General features: G+C 39.6%; 1 protein-coding gene across 1 annotated transcript; it reads right to left on the bottom strand.

Annotated features, from left to right (window-relative positions):
- Window positions 1-384: 384 nt before the first annotated feature.
- On the bottom strand, window positions 385-21,322 carry foxk2 (forkhead box K2). The gene is made up of 9 exons (XM_037792064.1): window positions 20,792-21,322; window positions 12,012-12,206; window positions 9,463-9,616; window positions 7,665-7,811; window positions 7,300-7,493; window positions 6,178-6,380; window positions 4,824-5,066; window positions 3,056-3,259; window positions 385-2,000 (listed from the first exon to the last, which is right to left on the bottom strand). The coding sequence occupies exons 1-9, from the start codon at window positions 21,097-21,099 to the stop codon at window positions 1,807-1,809; spliced, it is 1,842 nt and encodes a 613-aa protein (XP_037647992.1). The 5' UTR covers window positions 21,100-21,322; the 3' UTR covers window positions 385-1,806.
- Between the last annotated feature and the right edge of the window lie 1,374 nt (window positions 21,323-22,696).

The raw sequence follows: 22,696 nt of genomic DNA, 5'->3' as shown, positions 1-22,696 counted from the left end.
GACAAAGTTCATCTGGTGCGTTTCCAAACAGCAGCCTGATAAACATTCTTATACTGCCCCCCTGTGGAGAAGAGCAGGACTACAACCTCTGTTTCCACTAATGACAGCCGTTTGTTGTCTTATTCAGCAATGGTCCTAATCGATAGTAGAGTACTTCCTTGTTTTGTGAATGAAGCGGAACGCGAGTTGAAGCAGCGGCATGTGCACGCCTTTTGAGGGGGTCAAATGTCCACAGAACTTCATTTAGACTCTGGTCCTTGCAGTCGAAACTCAATGAGCACTTCAAAAGCTTCCTCGTTCTGGGATAAAGTTCCTGGGGTCAAAAAGGGGCTAAAAACTCAACCATGATTCTGATACTGAAGGAAAAAGTTACGGATACAGAAAAGGGCTTTAAATTAATTTATTTTAAAAAAAAGCATTTCTCCACTGAAGCAGAACAAACATCAAATTTTTTTTCTTTTACTATTGTTTGGAACGTGTACAATCAGAAAACAGACTCGCCAGGTCGCCAGAACAGAGTAAAATAATCAAGCAAAGGGGGGGTCTGCCAACACCACAACGTCAACACAGCCGGGAGGAGGAGGAGGAGAAGGATGAGGAAGAGGAGGAGGAGGGTGGGAGGGGAACAAAAAAGAAGAAGAAGAAGAAGAAGAAGAAGAAGAAGAAGAAGGGAAATGAAAACACAAACATTTAATCAAGTGCAGGTCTGGTTTGGACAAAGCGGGACTTTTTTTTCCTCTGTTCAATTTACAGTTAACAACTCTTCTGTTGTCGGATACATGCAAAAGGTCAACATTTGGAACTACACATGGAGATTTCATATGCTTATATCGGTTATCTGTGCAAGTATTAAAATATGTAGGTATAACTAAGCAAATTTCATATGGATATGTCAGAACGAGGGGGGAAAGAAACAAATATTACGAAAAAACTATTACACTGTTTCACCGAACAGAAAAAAGGAAGTCCACATAAAAGAAAAAAGTGAGATTTCTAACTTAGTTACCGAAATGTCTTCGACCTCATTATTTTTGTACGCTTCCTTTAATTAAATTATTACTTATCTAGATAAGTGAAAATACATAAAAAAGAAATCCTATGCTCCACATTTGAACAACAAAATACTGCATATCTACGTACAGCTGCAATAAAGGAAGGTCAGTATTGTGAGAGGCTAGCTGCCAGAGTTTCAGGAATATTGGCTCCGAGTTGATCCCTTTCTGAATGCGTTGACCGTTTTATTTTTATTTTGTTTTTTGAAACCATTGAATGCTCATCATACTCTCGGTTGGTCACTTCTTCCAGAGCCGTCCCGACGGGTCCGGGGAGGATGTTTGTCCGCTGGCTGCCGGCGTCTCCTATCTGCTCTGAGGTAGATACGACAGAAAAGGTGGCGTCCAGCCCCGAGCTGAGTCTCCCCGCTGGACCGCTTGAGGTCAAAGGTCAGCTCTTAAGGGTTAATCGTTGTTAAGGCTTCCTGTGGTCTTGGTTTAGTCACTCTCCTGTTTCAGTGGCTCACAGGGGACACCTTTGGAGTTCATCTTTGTCCCGTTTCTTTATTTTGTTCTCAACCCACATTTCAGTCTTTAAAGGGGTGGACATTACGTTTTTCTTTTTTTTCTTGTGATGCTCTAGAACAGATAACCCAAACTGAAAAATGAAAAGAATCCTCTCCGTTTGGCACCTCGGGAGTCAGTGGTAGAAGGAGGAGAAACAAAAACAGTCGACGGGGGACGAGAGAGAGAGAGAGAAACCGTGGAGGGAGGAGAAGGTGGTGGGGGTTGTGTGGTGTGTTGGTTGTACAGACTAGTTGAGGCCGGGGTCGTTAGCTGCCGACGAGTCCGAGTCCGCCGCGATCATCGGGGCCGCCTCGTCCGCCGATTTGATGCGCTTGGCGTCCGGCTGTTCGCTGGCCAGCTGGTCCCCGTTCTGTCGTTTGGTGGGGAGGGAGGCCGAGGCCGAGGCGTGGGTCGCCAGCAGGTGGAGGGGGCTCGCCACAGCTGGAGGAAAACGGGAGGAAACAGACGGGTTAGCGCTTCGCTGTCGGAGCTGTTCAATCTGTGGTTAACCAACATCTGTAAGCGGGAGGCGTGTGGGGGAGTGTGGTCGGCTCAGCTGCTGTACGAGATAATAAAGACTTCCTCTTATTCAGTGGAGGCAGGGGAGAGATTCACTGACAACATGAAACTACAGTCGAAACCAGCATTCATCAATTAGCTGATCTAAAAACCATTTTGATAATCATTTAAAATCATTTTTCACGCAAAAACTAAACAAAATCTCTGGTTTCAGCTTCTCAAATATGAAGATTGGCTGCTTTTCTCCGTCTTGTATGATTGTAAATTGAATATCTTTGGATTTTTTACTGTGCGTCGGACGAAACAAGCAATCTCAAGACGTCCCCTTAGGCTTTAGGAAATGGTGATGATTACCATTTTCTGACATCTTAAAAGGTAGAAAGGTAAAAGGTAAAGTGTGTAACATTTTGGGGGATCCATTAGCAGAAATGGAATATCATAATCATAACTATGTTTTATTTAGTGTATAATCACGTGAAACTAAGTGTCTTATGTTTTCGTTATCTTAGAATGAGTCCCTTCATATCTACATAGGGAGCGGGTCGTCATCACGGAGTCTGCCGTGTTGCTCCGTCATGTTTCTACAGTAGCCCAGAACAGACAAAACCAAACACTGGCTCTAGAGAGTCTTTCACATTTTTCCGCAGAGTGCAACACCATGGAACCGCCAGCCGCTGTCTGACTTCCGTTGCTCCAAAAGTAGTGTTATTATGGTGAGGATGACCTCTGAGAGAGTCGAACTGCGTTACCACGGTTTTACACTCGGCAGCTCATGTTACCACAGTCTTGGAAAGGGAGGAGTGTAGTCTAGTAGCTTCTCCGTGAAGCAGTCGGCCAATCAGAGTTCATGTAATACATAATAACATCCTCGCTACATTTAAAAGAAGAGCAGTTTGAGTTGTTAGATATGTGGAAATCTTAACGAAGCAAAACAATAACTACGTGGGGAACATCTAATGAATTCCTGTACTTCTCACCTGAGCTGCTGGAGACTCCGTGGATGGCAGTGGTGATGCTGTGGGTGCCGTTCTGTGTGATGGCCTTTATAGGCAGCTGGTGCTGACCAATGGGGGCCTGCTGCACTATGGTAACAGTCTGCAGGGGAGTGGCTGAATGGGTGGTCTGGATGATACGACTGGAGCCGCCTATAGAGGTGATGGTGGGAATCGTCTCCACTTTGACTGAGAGGACGACACAAACAGGTCAACACGTCAGTGAATAAAAACGTCTTCTAATTAGAGACTGTACCGTTGTGTCTACAGTTGTAACAATACTAGAACGATTAATCAATTAGTTGTCAATTATTAATCACCAACTATTTTGATTATCAATTTTTGAGTCATTTTTTTTAAGGAAAAATTCTCTGATTCAGCTTCTTAAATGTGAATGTTTTCTGTTTTCTTTTCTCCTCTATGACAGTAAACTGGATATCTTTAGAGTTGTGGACAAAACAAGACATTTTAAGATGTCATCTTGAAATTTGGGAATCACTGATCCACATTTTCACCATTTTATAGAGCCAACAACTAATCGATTAATCAAGAAAACAATCATTAGTTGCAGCCCTAAACAATATGATGATGATTTGAGGGTTATGAAATCAACAATGGCAATCAGTTTAGTAAATTGATGACAATAAATGATGACCTAATACTTCTAAAAGCCACGTCTTCTTTAGGTTTTCTTTGCTACTTAGCTAATTCAGAAACAAATTCCAACAGCGCTGATAACTACATTTTAACAACACAGTCACAGCCAATATAAGTTTATAATTTTCTGAACTGTGAAGGAATGGCCGTAATGTTTAAATCTTTTAATTTGGGAATCAACTTGAACTCTTTCACTACCACATTCAGAAGAAAACTGGCATTTGATCTACTACGATATCTAAATCATGTTGTTGTTATAGACAGCATGTGGAAAACAACAGGGATTAATTGTGAAGCAATGCGTCATAGTGCCATCTCCTGGAACGCCAAGTCTGTTCAGTTTCTGTGGCTCAATATCACACGAGTTGACGGAAATCATGCTGTGTCCTTTTTTTTGGTGGTGATATATCAGAGCTAAATAACTAAAACTGAACAAAAACTAAAACTTTATTTTATTTTTATTAATTTTTTTAAATCAGGAAGATCGTTTCAGTTTAGTTTCATTTGTTCTTAAAGGATATTGTTTCTATTTAGTTTCACTTGTTTACTAACAATATTTTCACTGTTCATTTTCGTTTTAGTTTATGAAAACAATAACCCTGGATGAAACTTGAGTTTTGGTATCGATACCCAATATTACTCCTTTTAAATTAATCTTTTCTCATATATTATCATGTTTTGCATTAAAAATATAAAAACATTATTCTCCATTTAACAAGTTATGGTTTACTTTATTAGCTGGCATTTGAGTTGTGGAAGTACCAACAGTTAATACGTTCAAAAATAATAAGTTCTTTATAGGAAATTATCAAAACACTTTGAGGATTTATCAGAATAAATGAAATGAATAGTGTGAATTACATGATTGTTTTTAAGGCAAGTTTGACATGATTCTGAGGAAAATGATAGAGCTGTGTGAGCGATAGCTACTGATGCCAGTACGCCAAGTATTGACTACAATGGTAAAAAAAATATCCGAGCCTTGATAGCAAAATAATACTTTTTCAGTACTTTACATTCCTCAGTTATGTGGAACACAATTTGATACCCTTGACGGCGGCGCATAACAACATTTCCCAGCATGCCCCTGCCTCACCTTTGAGCCCCGTGTGCTCTCCGTTCTCCTGCGGTTCGCTCGTGATGATGGTGGCTGGCTGGGCGATGACAGCGGAGCTGAGGGACCCGGCTGGGATCTGCTGCAGGACGTGGACGGTCTGGACCGCCGGCTGGGAGGTGCTGGTGCTCACCGGGGAGGCCATGGTGTAGGTCACTGGCTTGATGGTCTGAGGTAACTGACGCTGGACTGCTATGAGTACCGGCTGGTTGTTAACAGGCGAGCCTGGGACAGAGACAGGGATATTTATATATAAGATATTACGTTTATGTAAGTAATGAAATAATAGATGACAGAACATGGAACTTAAAATGACTTTTTTATTAATTGAAAATCATTATTCATTCATTTTCAGTATTCATTAAAAAAAAGTAATCTGATGTCCCCTATATTTGAGTTTGTGATTTCTGATAGTTAATTTTATAGTTGTATTTATTTTTGATAATGCACACATATTTACATTTCATCTCTATTCTTACTTCTTATTTCTATTTATCTTATAACTTCTCTATGTTTATATAATGTTTATATAATGTTTATACAATCCTAATATCGTCCTCTAAAGCAGAGCATTGCACACACACACACGGCTTTGCGGTCGCACATCAACGCAACTCACAGCTCATACTGTATTAAAACAGTGTCATTCTTAAAGTATCCCTACTAATAAAACAGGGTATTGTATCGTTTTTAACGGCAGGGTATCGCGATAACATTTCTAGTATCGGTATACCATGTAACACTAAAACAAAGCATTTGTAACAGCGTGTTGGAAAGATAAAGATGGGAAAAGAAAACTAACAGCAGCAGAAGAAACAAACCGAGGATCTATATATATTTACATTCAAGACAGGTAATAAAATGTTTGAGGCCTTTTTCAAAGTCAGTCGTCAAAAGTATCAAATTAAGATGTTCATGTGGAAAACTGCTGTTCAAAAATTGCCCACGGGCCAAACGGTTTAACAAGACATGTAATAACAATAAAGTGTTCCAACAAATAAAGTGAATGTCAATACAATGTTACAATATTTCTGTAGTTTCACAGTGAATTCTACTGATGAGATTGGTGTTACCAGACAACTTTTTAGTTAATGCTTGTGTTTAACTAGTGAATCTACCCGATAAGCACAAATGTTTGTGTGCACCTTAAAGAAAAGCTGACTAGAATCAACTTGACAATGAGATAAGTAAATGTTATGAAGAGCATGTTGTGGCAGAGAACCGGGACCGAAGCCAGAATCAACAGAAGCTGAAGCAGCTCTACTGAAAACCAAAAAGACACTCAGACAGCCTCACAGTCAACCATGTTAAGAGAGAGAGAGGGAGGGTCTCATACCTGGTGTGTTTTGTGCAAAGCGTGCTTCCTGGATGACAGCCAGTTTGGGCTGGACCACCGCGGTGGGGGTCGGGGCGGGAGCCGAGGAGGTGTCCAGCTCCAGGGGAACCGGGGAGCCCTCTCGTGATAGGCTGTCGGGGGTCTGGACGCCGCTGGAGTGAGCGGAGAGAACCCCCGAGTGATTGGGAGACGCCGGGGCACTCCTGAGGGTCAGACAGACACATCGAGTTAACAACCGTCTTCGACTGTTGACTATCAGAATAACAACAACTGGAGCAACATTTGATAGTGGGATCAATTTCTTTTCATGGGATTTGTTGTTAAAGGGAGTCCTGAATCTTGTAAAATGTTGTCATATTAGGCCGTAACCCCTTAAACTTAAACACAAGATACATTAAATTAGTTGCAAACAGTTAAAATTATCTCCACAGTACCTTGTCCAATCCCATTAGGGCTGCAGCTATCGATTATTTTAGTAATCGAATATTCTACCGATTATTCCATCGATTAATTGAGTAATCGGAAAAGAAATACTTTTGCTTTATTAAGGAGCAACAGTAGAATAAGACTGAACAACTAATTGGTTTCCATTTTAGAAAAATCGATAACATTATCAGTCAAAACTAAACCCATTCAGTGCATTTAAGTGCCATATTACCGTTTGTTTTTTTAAAGAAAAAATGAAAACAAAAATAAAATAAACGATGATTTTTGGAAATCGAGTTCCTCGAGTTTCTAGAGGAATTGTTTCAGCCCTAATTCTCATGTTCTGATGAAGAATAGGTAAAACATTGCCAAAATAAATGCAACCAATGAACATGTGGTGCTCTTATATTTATGAGGAATGTAAAATGACTTGAACTGCTATTAAAGACCAAACGTATAAAACCATTAAGGGATACATCAACGATCATGACTGTAAATCGTGCAACAAGATAAATGTAAAAAGACTGTAATGATGAATCTATAGTTACTGACAGGTTGTTGGAATCTAGAGAGTGAGCTAATTTATGCTTCTATCTTAAGCAAAAATGTAATAATAATAATTAAAAAAAGTTCCTTTATAAACACGAGACAATCTGGGAGGCTGTGGTGAACTTGAATGAATGGCTGGAAGCAGACCTGGAGGAGAGGGGTCCGTGTGGGGTCCTGAAGCAGGGGACGCCCCGGGGCCTTCGTTTCCTGAAGGCCTGCTCGATGAGCTTGCCCTCTGAGGACGGGTCTATCCTCCAGAAGGAGCCTTTGCCTGGCTCCTCCTGCGACCTCGCCACTTTGATGAAGTAACGGTTCAGCGACAGGTTGTGACGGATCGAGTTCTGCGACAGAGGAAAAGACGCGTGGTGAGGAGGTTACACTGTTATTGATGTTTTAATGGGTCATTTCGTCACTGTTTCAAGGCAAAACACTGAGGTTTTGCTGCAGAGACTCTTCACCTCGTCTTTTATATTTATCACGCTGACAGTCAAAGTGCGTTCTGACAGACTCACCTGCCAGCCCTTGTCTGCAGTCCTGTAGTAGGGGTAGTTCTTTGTGATGTGATTGTAGATTCCGTTTAGTGTGAGCTGCTTGTCCGGAGCCAGTGTTATGGCCTGGACTATCAGCTGTGCATAGGAGTACGGAGGTTTGGAGTCATCCTGTGGAGCAGAGGAGAAATACAGATGTATGAATCGAGGCCTCATGTCATCATTCAGCTGTCAAATGTAATTCATCACTTAAAGTGAACTATTTATAGACATTAGACAACTAACAATTATTTATATTATCGGTTAATCGCAGTTTTCCGGAGCCCAAGAAGACAAGACAAGATGACATTTTGTTTTGTCCGACCAAAAGTCCAAAACCCCAAAAAGATATTCAGCTGACAATGATATAAAACAGAGAAAAGCAGCAAATGCTCACACTGGAGAAGACGCAACCAGCAGACGTTTGACAATTCAGCAATTCAACCATGATATACTAGCTTGTTGAGCAGGAGGTGAAATAACGCTCCAAACTTGTGCTGAATTTTGGTGAGGAAAAACTGGCATGACCATTTTCAAAGGGGTCCCTTGACCTCTGACCTCAAGATATGTGAATGAAAATGGGTTCAATGGGTACCCACGAGTCTCCCCTTTACAGACATGCCCACTTTATGTTAATCACATGCAGTTTGGGGCAAGTCATAGTCAAGTCAACACACTGACACACTGACAGCTGTTGTTGCCTGTTGGGTTTGAGTTTGCATGTTATGATTTGAGCATATTCCTTATGCTAAATGCAGTACCTGTGAGGGTTTCTGGACAATATGTGTTATTGTTTTGTGTTGTTAATTGATTTCCAATAATAAATATATACATATATTTGTATAAAGCAAGCACATTTGCCCACTTCCATGTTGATAAGAGTATTAAATACTTGACAAATCTCCCTTTAAGGTACATTTTGAACAGATACAAAAATATGATTAATTTGCAATTAATTGTGATTAAATATTTTAATCGATTGACATCCCTACAAATTATCAGTTGCCAAAACTGTAAAAACAGAACATATCGCTGGATTATCAAATTTCTGACGGTCTTCGTGGTCTTTGTGACGTACACTTCCGTCAGGGAAAACAACCAAATCTAGGCTTGAAATACTGTAGTGATATATCATCAAAATCACTTTATTCTAGATGTCGCATTTAAAATTCAGCCAGTAATAAACTGTTTGCACTAACCAGATCCTGTTAAAAAAAACATTAAAATTCTGCGCTCCTCAGCGCAACTGGGAAGCCATGAATGACTTGGCTGAGACCAACTGTCACATGATACAAATTCAGTGAATATTTGACTGAACTGCAGATTGTTTACACGGAGCAGAGAGGAGAGGACAGCAGAGGATGTAATAATGTAAATAATTCAATATGTATAGCAAGTGGAACCTCAATTTTTTCCAATATTGGTAACACTTGTGGGAACTTAAAAAAAAATGTTGTATATTTTTGTAAAATAAATCATCAATGAAATTCAAGTTGCATTTCTCTTTCTTCCTTTATGATTTATGGCGTTATAATTGTGTCATACTGAACAAAGACATATTTAAGTTCTCTCTACTTCTAGCCATGATTGTGCTGCTTCCATAGAGATGCAGGACTTTTATATATATATATATATATATATATATATATATATATATATATATTGCAGTGGAAACGAGGCCACAGTGAGTAAAATGTGACAAGAGAGCCGTGACACTGGTGAAGTGAAATACGTGATGAAATCTTCTCCCAATAGAGTGACTGGACTTTAATCGTCCTCTCACCTTAGGACTGTCTCCTCCAGAGGCGTCTTTGTCGTTCTCAGGCTGGGAATTTTCATTTAGAAGCTGCAGCTCTGCAGAGCTGACCATGCGTCCACCCATCCTGTAGCCTGAAGAGCCGGCACCCCGCGGGCTGGAGGGGCACGAGTTAGCAGCACTGCAGGAGAACACAGTAACAAGACCGTAAAGATCATTTATACTAAATCAAGAAACAAACTAACAGACAATAGGTTTGGATTTAAGCCTGGCATTTCCCAGAAGTGGCACGGTTCGGTTCCCTGGCTCTCTCCTCCGCAGTGCTGCAGTGGCGCGCTTTTGGCCGACATCTATGCAAATGGCCCTACCTCCCAGATTGTGTGGAAATACTGCAGTCATTTTAGGAGCCACTATCAGGCCTAAAGCAACAACACATGCAAATCTTAATCGAGTCTAATTATCCATTTAATAGACTTGAACAACCAGGGGATGAAGAGACTGAATGTAAAGGAGCATTTCCATATTTAATGTCTATTTCAGCACTCAGGGGACACTAGAGATGTTGGTAAACTAAACAAAGAAGCAGCCGCTCAGGATTCCCACATGTGCTACACCTGCTTCCTCTTTCATTACGCTGACTGGTTATTTGCCAACGGTAAACACATTTTATCATATAACCTTCAACTGGGACCAGTATGACAGGAGAAACCTGGCTGGTTTGTAGCCATCTGGCTGAGATCAGGGGTTGAGAGGATCTAAGAGTCTGAGATGGAGGCGCCTCCCTCTCTGAGCCCTGCAGTCGCTGGACTAAGCCTAAGCTGATCACCATAGAGGGGCCATGTCAAGGTCAGCTGACACCTCAAGGTCAACTAGAGGCAGAGTGGGAATGACTTTAACAACCACTGTGCACTGATCTGGGATCTTTTACAGAACTGGTGGAAATAAGTCCTCAACGTACTATTTCCTTTTCCCGTGAGGTAAATTGCAGCACTACTTTGAGATTTGATTTGGTTAATTGACAAATAAATGTTTAAAATACAACATATCAAACTTTGTCCTGGATTTATTTCCATCATTGTTCCTGGCAGGGAATCACCGATATCAATACCGGATTGGATATCAGGCAAATACTGACTCAAATAGCTGGATCGGGTATTCCTGTTAATCCTAATTCCTGTTAAAGTTTTGACCAGTTTGTTGGACCTGTTCATTTTTTAAAGATTTTTTACAAAGTTGTTGGTGTACGATTTATTGTTTTAATAATAAATAAGAATTCATTTAATGTATATCTATGTATTTATTTGTAATATTTTGTTTTGACAGAGTTAGGAAAGCAATGTTTAAGTGAAGCCTGATGTCTCCTTACACATAAAAGAATGATCCCAGTCACTTCTACACAGTGAGGCATAAAGCGTATTAATTAAACACTGGTATCAGATCGGTACTCGGTATCGGCCGATACCCAAAGCCCAGGTATCGCAATCGGGACTGAAAAAGACGGATCAGTCCATCCCTAGTCCCTGGTGTTTTCACAGTCCACCAACCTTTATCAAGATGGAGACAAATTCAAAAGTAGAATATGTTGCTACTTTTCTTACTGAATTTACAATTTAGTAGATTAGTCAAATTTTATTTTCAATTATAATTTGGCTTCTTATGATTATGAAAACAAGATAATCAAGATAAAATGATTATTGTGCCGCATTCCCCTTCGCAATGGTGTACTCTTTTTGTGTTGTAAATCCAGCGCACCCCTTTCCTTTATATAGGTGCGATTTCGCCCCGCTTGGCGGTTCAGGGGACGGCTGCTTGGTGTGGGAGGATCCCATCGTGGGACTCTACGGCTCTATCGGCTCTAGGTCAGCTTGGAAAGACCCGGGGTGAAGGTGTTCTGGCCATCAGCTTTACAGCACCCCTCACCTGGACCTTGCCGTGAACTTCAGCTCTCCCTACGCCATCTCTCCCTGAAGCGAGGGGCGACTGTCAACCGAGGCGGACTGTCCGCTGTGCATGGTCTGCGGTGATGTTGGAAACCCACCAGACCGTCTTGAAAAATGGACCCCATCTCATTTACCATGGTTTGTGGGTGTGACTTTTTGCCGTGTCTTAAACATATCTTAAATTGTTAACAAGAGCACAAAGATCTTCATAAATCTCCCCTCTTCATTTTGCTCTCAAAGTGCACCAGATTGATGCATTTAACTTGAAAATGTACATTTTCTTTCTCAATGCATGATGTTTCCAAGGCCAGTGAGTAATCGTGTTAAATAACCACGATCTCAATGTTGACCAAAGTAATCATGATTATTATGTTTGCCAAAATCGAGCAACCCTTCAATTTATTAACTAAAACTACCTCCAACTTGATCAAATTTATGGATTAATCTTAAAAAGTAGCCCCAAACCATTAATGCTAAATGCTAATACATATTTGCTGTGAGTGGCACAAATACATCTTAGCTAATGATCAACCATCGTTGGGGAGGATGGTTTCTAGATACTAATTTGTTGGGAGCACGAAGGAAGAAAAGTCCCTTCATGTCGCTGAATACGTAATAATTATCAGAAGTGAGTACCTTATGGTGCCGGTGGGCGACGGCAGGGGGCTCATTAGGTGAGCGATGTTGTCTGGAATGTTGATGGTCAGCGGGGAGATCTGGGGCTGTACTGGTTTCACTGGGGACTCTGGAGCGTCGCGCTTCATTTTCTTCCCAGTGGACAGGGCTGTGAATGTGATCTTGATGTTTGTGCTGGGGAACCTGAAAGTGCACCTGCAACAGAAAAACAGACACAGGATTTAAACGTTGATGAAAACAGAATCAAATCAGTGAGCGCTTGATGATAACACCACATAAACCTCAGCTGTGGTAGATCCTCTGGCTGACTTTAATTAGCCGAGAGAGACAACGTGTAAGTTAATTCAATTTGAATACTGATTGCAATGGCTTGATGAAGCTCCTTCCTTCCTCCACAGCGCCTGAAAATCTTTGTTGGAAGCAGCAAAAACTAGTGGATTATCACCAATAGCTTCACGTTATCACACTGCAGAGGACTGAAGCACAGGCTGGAGCTGCTCTGCTGCAACCGCTCTGGGGAGCGCCGGTGGCCTCAATGGAGGACAGGCCTAAATTAGGCGGAGTGGTAAATATAAAGACATGCTTAAAGCGCACTAGGCTCTCAGCAGCATGTCAACAATTGGAAAACTTGCATCCAATGATAATGCACTTCTCTTGTGATTAGTGCTTTAAAAAATTGTTGATTTATCTTTCCAGAAAATGAGCTGACAATAATTTTGATAATTATAGTGATTTATCAAGTATTAAATGGTAAATATTCATTACTTTCAGCTCTTTAATGTGAGGATTTTGTTGCTTTTCTGTGTTTAATATCATTGTTAACTGAACATCTTTAGGTTTTGGACTATTAGATTAAAAAAAAGTAATACGAATACATGACAATGGACTCTGGGAAAAAGTGATGTCCTTTTTTTTTGCCAATCTTGGACAGATTATAGGCGACATGATACATCAAATATTATTGGGTGCTTAATTAATAATGAAAATAATCAATACGTAAAGCTGTTATTTAAACCACTGTGGAACTTATTTCACTCTTCTGTTGTACCAAACCTACTCTGAATCTTTCCTACATGACTTTCAGCACACTGCAGAAAATAGGGTAAGGACTTGTTCCATTTATCTTTAAGTGTCTTGTTGCTGCATTGAATTGTGGTCCAATGAGGCTGCCTCTCTGCCTTTAGGATGGATCTACTGCATGTCCTGTTTCCCTCAGTAAAGTAGGTTATTATTGTTCTCCTCATTAATGCAAAAATGAGAAACCTAGCGAGCCGTGCCGAGCTGATAATCATGACACTGAACCATCTGAGAAGCCTGTAAAAACAGAAAAATGTATACTGGTATTGACCTCAAAAACTCAGTATCTGTTAGATTATATAAGTCATTTCTTATTAGCGTGTCACTCAGTGAGGCAGCAAAGGAACCACAAATAAACCAAACCACGTTAATTCTACAGCGTAATGTACAAGATTAGGCAACATGACCTGCATCTGAGTGAGTTCTCATTCATTGAAATTAGGGCTGGGCAATATGGCTTACCTAATTTTGCATTATTTTTAAGCTATGCACAATATATATCTTGATATTTTCATATTTTATCTAAAAGAACAGTTTGAGTTAACCCTTTGATGCATTTGACATACCAGCGTGATCATTCCAGTAAACTAATCAAAATTTAAAGGGAACACTGCTCTTGTTGAGACATTTTATTTTTGGGCTTTCATTTTGAAATTCCACTTCAGGATGTACTGATATTGTCTGAGTGACACTCTGAGGTGTTGTACTGTGATTCTGAAGTCAGATTAGTCTTTAGAAATATGTTCGATATTATTAAGTTTGACTAATTATCCACACAATTGAAATTCAAGTTGTCTCTGAAATACATTTTGCACACAGTAATTGTTTTTTTTATAATTATCATTCGGTTTATTTATCATTTAATATTCAGGCAGGCATCTTCCATCGAAATGTCAAATAGTTGTAAGTTCCAGCTTCTCCAATGTGACGATTTCTGTCTCTTATTATTATAAACTGAAATTCTTTGGGTTTCTTTATTGCTGTTAAAACTTTATAAAGCAACCAGAAGGTGACACTTTGGGCTCTGGAAACTTCTGATGAGCATTTGTCCTCATTTTATAGATTTTATTATTTATATAATTTTAGGGCTGCTCCCTCTTAGTCTGTCATTTTGATCTTAGTCGACTGAGATTTCTTGAGTCGATTAGTCATTTTTTATATTTTCTTTCATGCTGAATGACTTATTTCCAAGAAACATCTCTGGTAAACACAAGATTTAAAGTGGATCTGTTGATTAAATCAACTAATAGATCAGTCGACAAAACCGTATGAGTGTTAGTCGACTAAGAATTTCTTTGTCGAGGACAGCCCAACATTGAGCATATTTGATGTATCACACACCCCTAGCTCAAACTTGATTTGTTGAAAAGGTGACAGCTCTATCTTTATCTAGAATTACATGTTTCTTACTTAATTATCTGATATGCAGTGGAATTAAAATACTAAAACAACCAACAAAATGGACTCAGGAATGCAAGGATGTTGCCAAGAGAAACGGAGCACGCTTCAGGGTGGATTCCTTTTAATTAAAATGATTTGACTCGTCGTTGGTGTACAGAAGACTTTTATATATGATGGATGAAGGGAAACTACCATGGGAAATCTTCCCCATTCCCAGATACCAGTGAATAGAAGGAACCCTTCTAAATCACTGTTAGGATCAGGCGGTCCGACACCGTGGAGACGGAGCAGGCACACATTGGTTTTCATCCAGTTAAAGAGTGCCAGGCACAGCAGTTTTGTTCGCCAAGGCCCTCACAGAGCTGGCATCTGCTGAGAGAACTGTATCCCCGACACCTACATCTCAAATTAGCTTTGCCGCTCACAGGAGGAGACTGAAACACTTCCTGGAGCCAGACTGGTGAGGGGAGACACTTTGCATTGTGCATGTTCCCTCTCAGCACCCTTTCAGGAAGGCTAGAGACTTCACTGTGAATCAAACAGTTATGGAAGATCCTTAAATAACATCAGAGCACTTCTCAATATCTAGCGGCTGAGGAGAACTGACAGAGTGGGGACAGGGATATCTAAATATATCAATAAATAATACAATATCAAAAAACAATCCTTGTTCCTTTATGTGCTTGTCTGTGTTTCACCGTGCTGACAATGAGCACCACTGTATGCTCTAATATAAATATTGGTTCACATTAGAGCAACTTTGATAGGGAATATTGAATAATGAGGACTGCATACAGTATATTACATAGGAAGCACGAGTTGGTTTAGACTGTGGGCCTAGATTTTAGTATATCACGTGACTTTTAAAAAAGGATCTTTCCCTTACGTCAAGGTTTCAGTGGTGATGAAAGGCAACTTTTTTTTCAAACCCAATATATTCCCAGTGGGATATTTTTTAGCAGAGGTGGTAGGCCACTCAGATCATCTCATACCATGATCAATTTAGTTAGTAAAATTGTGCCCTAGAAAACATACACACTCATTAAATACATGGCCTTTGTTGAATTCAATGGTGGTGGTTTACACAAGAATGTCACCAACATTTTAGCCTAACATGATGCCAGAATAAACAGCCGTTTTTTACCTACCATTACAAAACTTGGGCATTATGTATACTTTTTTTATTAACAGAGCCAGAGAGTTCATTTTATTTATTGTTTTGGTTGTGTGGTTTTATTTTATTTTTTTTATTTCGAATATTTAAAAAAGTTTCACATTCAAACTGCAATGTCTGAATATTCTTAAGAGTTATTGCTCTTTTAAAAAAGGACATACTTGCATTTTTATGCTATTATATTATCATTGTATCAGTGGCATAAAATGGTCTTAAAATGACAATAATATTGTTTGTCCAACAAAATGAGCTATTGTTACAGGCCTTATGGTGTCTGCTCCTTTTCCCTAAAGGTTGATGTTTTATTTCACTTTTTCTATATTAATGGATGTGGTCTTTTTTTCCGTGGGAAGCAGACAGTCTCTGCTATAAAAACACTCGGAAAACAATACTTTTCTCAATACCTTGGTTTGAGGAATATATGCATGTTCTTAAGACGAGACAGACTTCTCAAATGCATCAGTGTTTAACGTTGTAGTAACACAAGCAGCCTTATAAGAAGATTTTCCCAAAATAAAATAGTCTAAAATGAACACGGTGATCAAAAAACAACAACAATTTAACCAAATGGAAGAACATTTTCACTTTATATTAGATGCTAACTTTTGATACTTGGCAGTTTCTGTTACTTCATGCTATAGACTAAATGTTTGTTTATTGTTGTTTTTGGGAGGGGTTTGAAAAGAGGATCAGACGTCTTAACATTCCCATTACCATTACAACAGGTTTTTAGTGGTGATGAATGTTAACTGATCCATATAAATGCGACTGTTTTCATTATCAGTTAATGTACTAGTTGTTGTATCAATAAATCATTACATGTTTAGTTTATAAATGTCCAACAAACGGCTCAAAACCCAAAGAGATTCATTTTACAATGATATAAAACCTCACATTTGAGAAGCTTGGATTAGCAGTGTTCTGCATTTTTGCGTTTGAATGACCAAAACAACGACAAAATTGTTTGATCGAGGGGCATGGTTATGGATTGAAAATTGTAGATGTTGATGCCAAGAAGATACCCGTGCTTCAACACAATACAAAAACTATGCCTTTTTTCGATATCTAGTTGTTGCTCAAATATTTACATATCTATAGAATAGTCTGATAAAATCTAGTCAGAAGAGTTTCATATAGAAAATCTCTGATCAAAGAGTGAGTAAACAAGGCTTAGGATCCAACAACATGTTTAATTGTCTGAGTGAGGCTCAATGGTATGGGAAGCTGTGTCCACGTTGTTGAGCATCCCCCCTCAAAGCATGCATTCACTGAAGCCTCCTCATCGACCCTATTTTTCTCCTGTATGAACAATGAGGCCTGAACTCCAAAAACACAAACACACAGTTGCTATGCTGCTAAGCTGTGTGAGCACTGGACGGCAACAAACAAAACTTGGTCGACTGAAAATACTTTCACTTGATTTTCACCCCCACCCACAACGCAAATAAGGAATGTAAACAAAAGAAGACTGACAAGACAGGAAGAGCACCAACTTGGGAGAGGATTTGCGGGTGTGGGAGAGGACGGGGAGGGGAGGGAGAAAGGGGAAGGGTAGGCTGTTCCTTTTCTGCTCGGTCTGTTTACGTCACCAAAGAGGAATCCCTGGAATACAACCGATCTGTCCCCTGGGCCACAGCTATGCGAGTTCTCTCATGCTGTCAATCTGCTGCTTTAGCGGTCTTATCGGGGACACTGAGGGTCGTCTAAGTAACGCCTCTAGATTGAGGATTACAGTAAAGCGTGTGAGCCTGTGCTAGGTGTCTTACTTATGGAAGTCCATGTTGTAACGACTGCTGCTGATTAAAAGCTCTTTATCAGCAGATCAATACGAGAACCTGAAACCACTGCTGCCTCCTTCCCTGTTCCTCGTGGTGCCTGCTAATGAAATGCATTGGTATACACGTATGATGTGGCTAACAGCAGCGCAGAAATTGATTCAACTACCAACCTTGAAAAACACAAACATGCTCAGCTACTGACCATATTTTTGTGCAAGAGGGCCAATTCTGTGGTTCAGAAAAGTCAAAACAAGCTTTTTGTTTGTGCAGTACAAAAAAAGTGGTTTCACATTGAGAGATTGCACAATAGCTGAGAGCAGTGTGGGAAGTCTGGCTAGTCTTGGCAGGTTTGTCTACTATTACAATTCACTTTAGTGAGTAAACTGCAGCCACTTTTTTGGCGTGCTAAAATCCCAAATATATCCATCTGAACAAAATGTAAACAAGCTGGTTTGTTTTATTATTTTTTTCCACCAGAGATGATCTTCCCCATTCTGGTTTTGTAGTTTCAATTCTATTTGTGGGGCTAACACATATTTTCATTGTCAATTACAAGTTTCAACTAACTGATTGATCATTTAAAATTTCAGAAAATAGTGAAAACTGAAAGTGACATTTTCCCACTGGCCACATTGACATCTTCAAATTGCTTGTTTTGTACAACCAACAGACCCAAAGATACTCAATGAGGTAAAAGACAAATGTAGCAAATGTTTGATTTCACTTTTTTGTTTGATAAATGACTGAAATGATTCAAAATTATTAGCAAAATTGGTGATTAACTTCCTGTCCATCAGCTAAGTATTTATTTCAGTTCTACTTCAATTGCTTAGTAACAGTATAAAACCCAGACATTTGGTTTACACTGATATAAACACAGCAAATCTTCACATTTGAGAAGATGGGAACAGATAATGTTTGCCATTTAAGCTTAATAAATGATCAATTTCGATTATCAAAATAGTTGAGTCGTGTTCTGTTGTTGAATTTATCTTTATATGTAACTTTATCTGTTTTGCAGCCACCCAAAACATGGCTTACATCCAAACCAAGCAGCACATTATTTTGTGGAAATGTTTTACAACCCATTAGTAAAGTTAAAGTACAGTTTAGTATAGACTCCTCCTGTGTGATAAATGTTTGTTTAGAAAGCAGCACGTATCACAACAGCACATTATCAACAATCCTCAAAGTTAAACAATGGCACGGTTGCATGCTGCAACCTGCACAACATAGCAAGCTGCATGGTTTGGCACCAAGCTACATCACTGAGCTCATTACACCCTATGTACCACCGCTTAACCTGAGGTCCTCTGACTTGGCTCTACTGGTTGTACCCAGGTCTAGGCTGGTGACTATGGGTGACGAGGCCTTTGCCATCAATGCCCCTAGACTGTGGAAATTCATACCTCGGGACCTCAGGTTAGCCAGCTCTACTACCAATTTTAAATCTCCTTTTAAAAAAACATTTTTATAAAAAGGCTTTTTTAACTCCGTAAGGCAACAGCTTGGTGCACCTTTTCCCCACACCTTATATTGTCCTCTTTTGGCATATGTGTAGTAATTTTTGATACCACTGGTTACGGGTTTTAGTTTTCTCATTATTTGGTCTTCATGTTTTGTTCTTTTATTGTTGTTTTTATTTTTTCTGTATTTCATTGTATCTGTGCAGGCACTTTGAAACTATGTTTAGCAAGGTGCTATACAAATAAAGATTGTTAATATTATTATTATAGTTCAGGAACTTACTTTTAAACCAAACTCTGTGGAAAAAAAATCGTATTTAATTTGTAAATGAACTATCACGAGATACCTGCTGAAGATGCGGAAAGGTTCCCAACAATGTGAATGCCCACCCTGCCACCAATGAATACTATCTAGAGGAGGAACTTGCAACACCATGTCCTAAGTTGCTCCTGCAGTTTCTGCTTGCAGCAAAGCATCTCTGATGTTTATTTCACCTTATCTGTTTCAGACACCCAAACATGGCTTTCATCCAAACCAAGCAGCACATTATTTTCTGGAAATCAAATGTTTTACAACCCAATAGTAAAGTTAAATACAGATTAGGGGGGATAGACTCCTCCTGTGTGATAAATGTTTGTTTAGAAAAGCAGCATGTTTCACAACTGCACCTTTTCCCACACCTTATATTGTCCTCTTTTTGCTTATGTGTAGTAACTTATTGTTTTGATTGGTTACGGATTTTTAGTTTTCTCATTATTTGGTCTTTATGTTTTGTTCTTTTATTGTTGTCTCTATTTTTTCTGTATTTCATTGTATCTGTGCAAGCACTTTGTAACTATGTTTAGAAAGGTGCTATACAAATAAAGATTATTATTATTATAGCTCAGGAACTTACTTTTAAACCAACCTCTATGGAAAAAAACGTCTAGGTTAGCTATAGGTTTATTCCTGGTTGCAGTGTATGTTTATGACATCAGCTGACAGGAAGTAAACATGGACCCAAACTGTTGCCAGGCAATGCAATTCCATTGAAATGCATTAAAAACGGAGCGTTTCAGACAGAGGGTAAATACAGGTATATTCAAGCAGACAGCATGAGGAAAATAAAGATTTGTTTTAACATTGTAAACATGTTATAGTAGAAACACAAAATACAAGTATGAACCTGAAAATGAGCACGATATGGGACCTTTAAGCCAAACTCTATGGGAAAAAACTACTGATTTAACTTGTAAATGAACTATCAGGGGTCAAATTGTTATTTAATGGTTAATGTTAAGAAATAATTAGTGAAATACATCAGCCAGCATGACTTCGGCTCATTTGAACAGAGGCTAAAGGTCCCACTAGTCTCTCTGTTGTGTTGTGAGTGAGCCGGTAGGGCGGTGACGGGCTGGGTTTGTTTACGTTTAGTTAGGGGTCGAGAGAGGAGCTCCATTCACAAACTACCTACAGAGAAGCTGCCAGCTAAATAACCATGTTTGCATGGCAGCAAGGACGAATGTTTACAGTATCACTACATATACTTTAACTTAAGAGTGTCCACGTGACAGAAAAACTAGTCAATATCAACAATAGTAGCTATGAGTTAGCTTAGTTATTTTGACTATAATACAGACAGAGGAATGCTGCTGGTATAACCACAGGAGGGGGGATGTGGAGTGAAGGCTGGAGGCTATTTAACACTGTTTCTAAGAAGAATATCAACAAAGAAAATGGTATTTTAGGGGGACAGGATGCAGGAGTTGTTGCTAACATGCTAAAACACGTGGTCCTCTCTCGACCCCTCTCTTGCTAGCCACTATAAACCTTGTTGACTGTTATAGCTGTGCTGTGCTTGACTACTATAGCGCCTAGCAACCACATACATGTTCGACACTTACATTCGTGGTAGCTGCAGAGGAGGGGCGCCTCGTCTGAGGAACACTCCGTCTACAAACACCCCGTTTTTACCGAGACACCTCAGGTAGAAGTCCCCGCTGCCGCCGGTTCCTCCGTCGTCGCTGCTCGCGGTGAATATCTCCAGATGCCTCCGGGAGATGAAGCTGGAGTGGCCCATGCTCACGTCCACGGAGCCCTGAGACGAGTTCCGGCCGATGGTCACCGAGCGCTTCTTCATCATGTATTCGAATTCACGGCCCTCGAGCCGGGCAACCGGCCCAGACGATCCGCCGCTCACCACCACGGCCATGTTTTTGTGTTTTTAGGGGGTGTTAAAGTCTTAAAAAACAGCCAAATTACTGGGGTGAAAATAAAACACCGGTGTGTGTGGACTGTGGGGTTTTTACAGAGGCGTTTAGATGGTTTAAATCTTACAAATGGGGCATCAAATTCAGGAATTTAAGAGGGGAAACATGCGAGGCCAGCAGGGACAGCGGCTCCGACCCACCGCCGAGAGAAAGGGTAAGCGGAGAGATCCAGCCAAACAGAGCGAGAGAGGGGCGGTGTTCACTTTGACTGACAGGCGCGCTCAACCAATGAGAATGCAGGACGCCGATGCGGGTCTGTGACTGCAGCCAATCAGGTGAGAGAATTAATTCCGAGGACAGATTTTTCAAGGTCGGTTGAGGGGGTAGTAGCAGCAATACGCGCATATGCTCGCTTGGTGAGAAGTAAGAAGTGGGTTTTTTAACCTCGCAAGAAACAATGTGGAGTGGAGCAATTGGTTTACACGTGCAAAATCAGTCACAATACGATACGATACGATACGATACAACTTTGTTGTCAGTTTGCACTGAAATTCATTTTGCATCCATAGGTTTGAGGAAAAAGTGGGTCTATGGCAACATTATCATATTGATTGAATTGATGTTCATGCATCAACTGGCTAATAGTAGCCTATGGATGTTGTGTGTTGATGTGTTTTTGTTGTTGTTTTTTTTGTACTTCTTTGAGGTTCTTATTTATTTTCTTATCTTTTATTTTATTTTATTTGTTAGATAAGTGAAATACATGAAATGTCATGTCTCTTTCTTTGAAATTCTGACTAAACATTTCATTTAATACATTGTATGTATTAATATTGTTAGTCTGTCTGTATGTGTATGTGTATATATGTATATATGTCTATATGTAAAATTCAATAAAAATATTGTTTGAAAAAAATTAAAAAGAATTGTAGCTTATGGATTTGTGTACAGTATGAACTGTTTAAGTGTGGGTTCATATTAGTTGTTGTCCTTCATTTTAAGCTGTTTGTTTTTCACTTTTTAAAAATTAGGTTGCAGATTGCACAAGTAATGTATTAACCTATAGAAAGAGGGTTGAGGAATGTATAGTCTAATAGCCGTATGGAGTAGTATACCTTTTATGTACTTATCAGAGATATACTTATCGTACTGACAAGTATACAGAAAAGTCTAAGTATTCTTGGCTTATAGGCCTACTTGTACTTAATCTTTTGATGGAGATATACTTAAGAAAAGTATTATTAAGTATTCTTGCCTTATAGGCCTATCCCCACCGCCTATACAATAGACATACTGTTGCCATAGACAGACAGACAAGTGAGACCCATCAGCAGACAAAAAAAAAAAAAAAAACACATCACCATTATTCCTACATAAATACATTACAAAATTACCATCTGTCCTCTGGATTTACATGTCTTTAGCAGCACATTAATTATTATTTAGCAACAAGATGTACTGATGGACAAAAGCGTTCTTTAGCCTGATGCCACAATAATCACTACAGCGATAATATGTCATCATGCATTGATATCACCCACTAATCATGTGTGAAAAACAGGAAACTAGCACATGTGTGAGATGATTTTTTTGCAGGAT

This window comes from Sebastes umbrosus, chromosome 14 (genome assembly GCF_015220745.1).
Source record: "Sebastes umbrosus isolate fSebUmb1 chromosome 14, fSebUmb1.pri, whole genome shotgun sequence".
Classification (NCBI taxonomy): Eukaryota; Metazoa; Chordata; class Actinopteri; order Perciformes; family Sebastidae; genus Sebastes; species Sebastes umbrosus.
The sequence above is the reverse complement of the archived record's forward strand: the minus strand, read 5'-3'. Positions and strand labels throughout refer to the sequence as shown.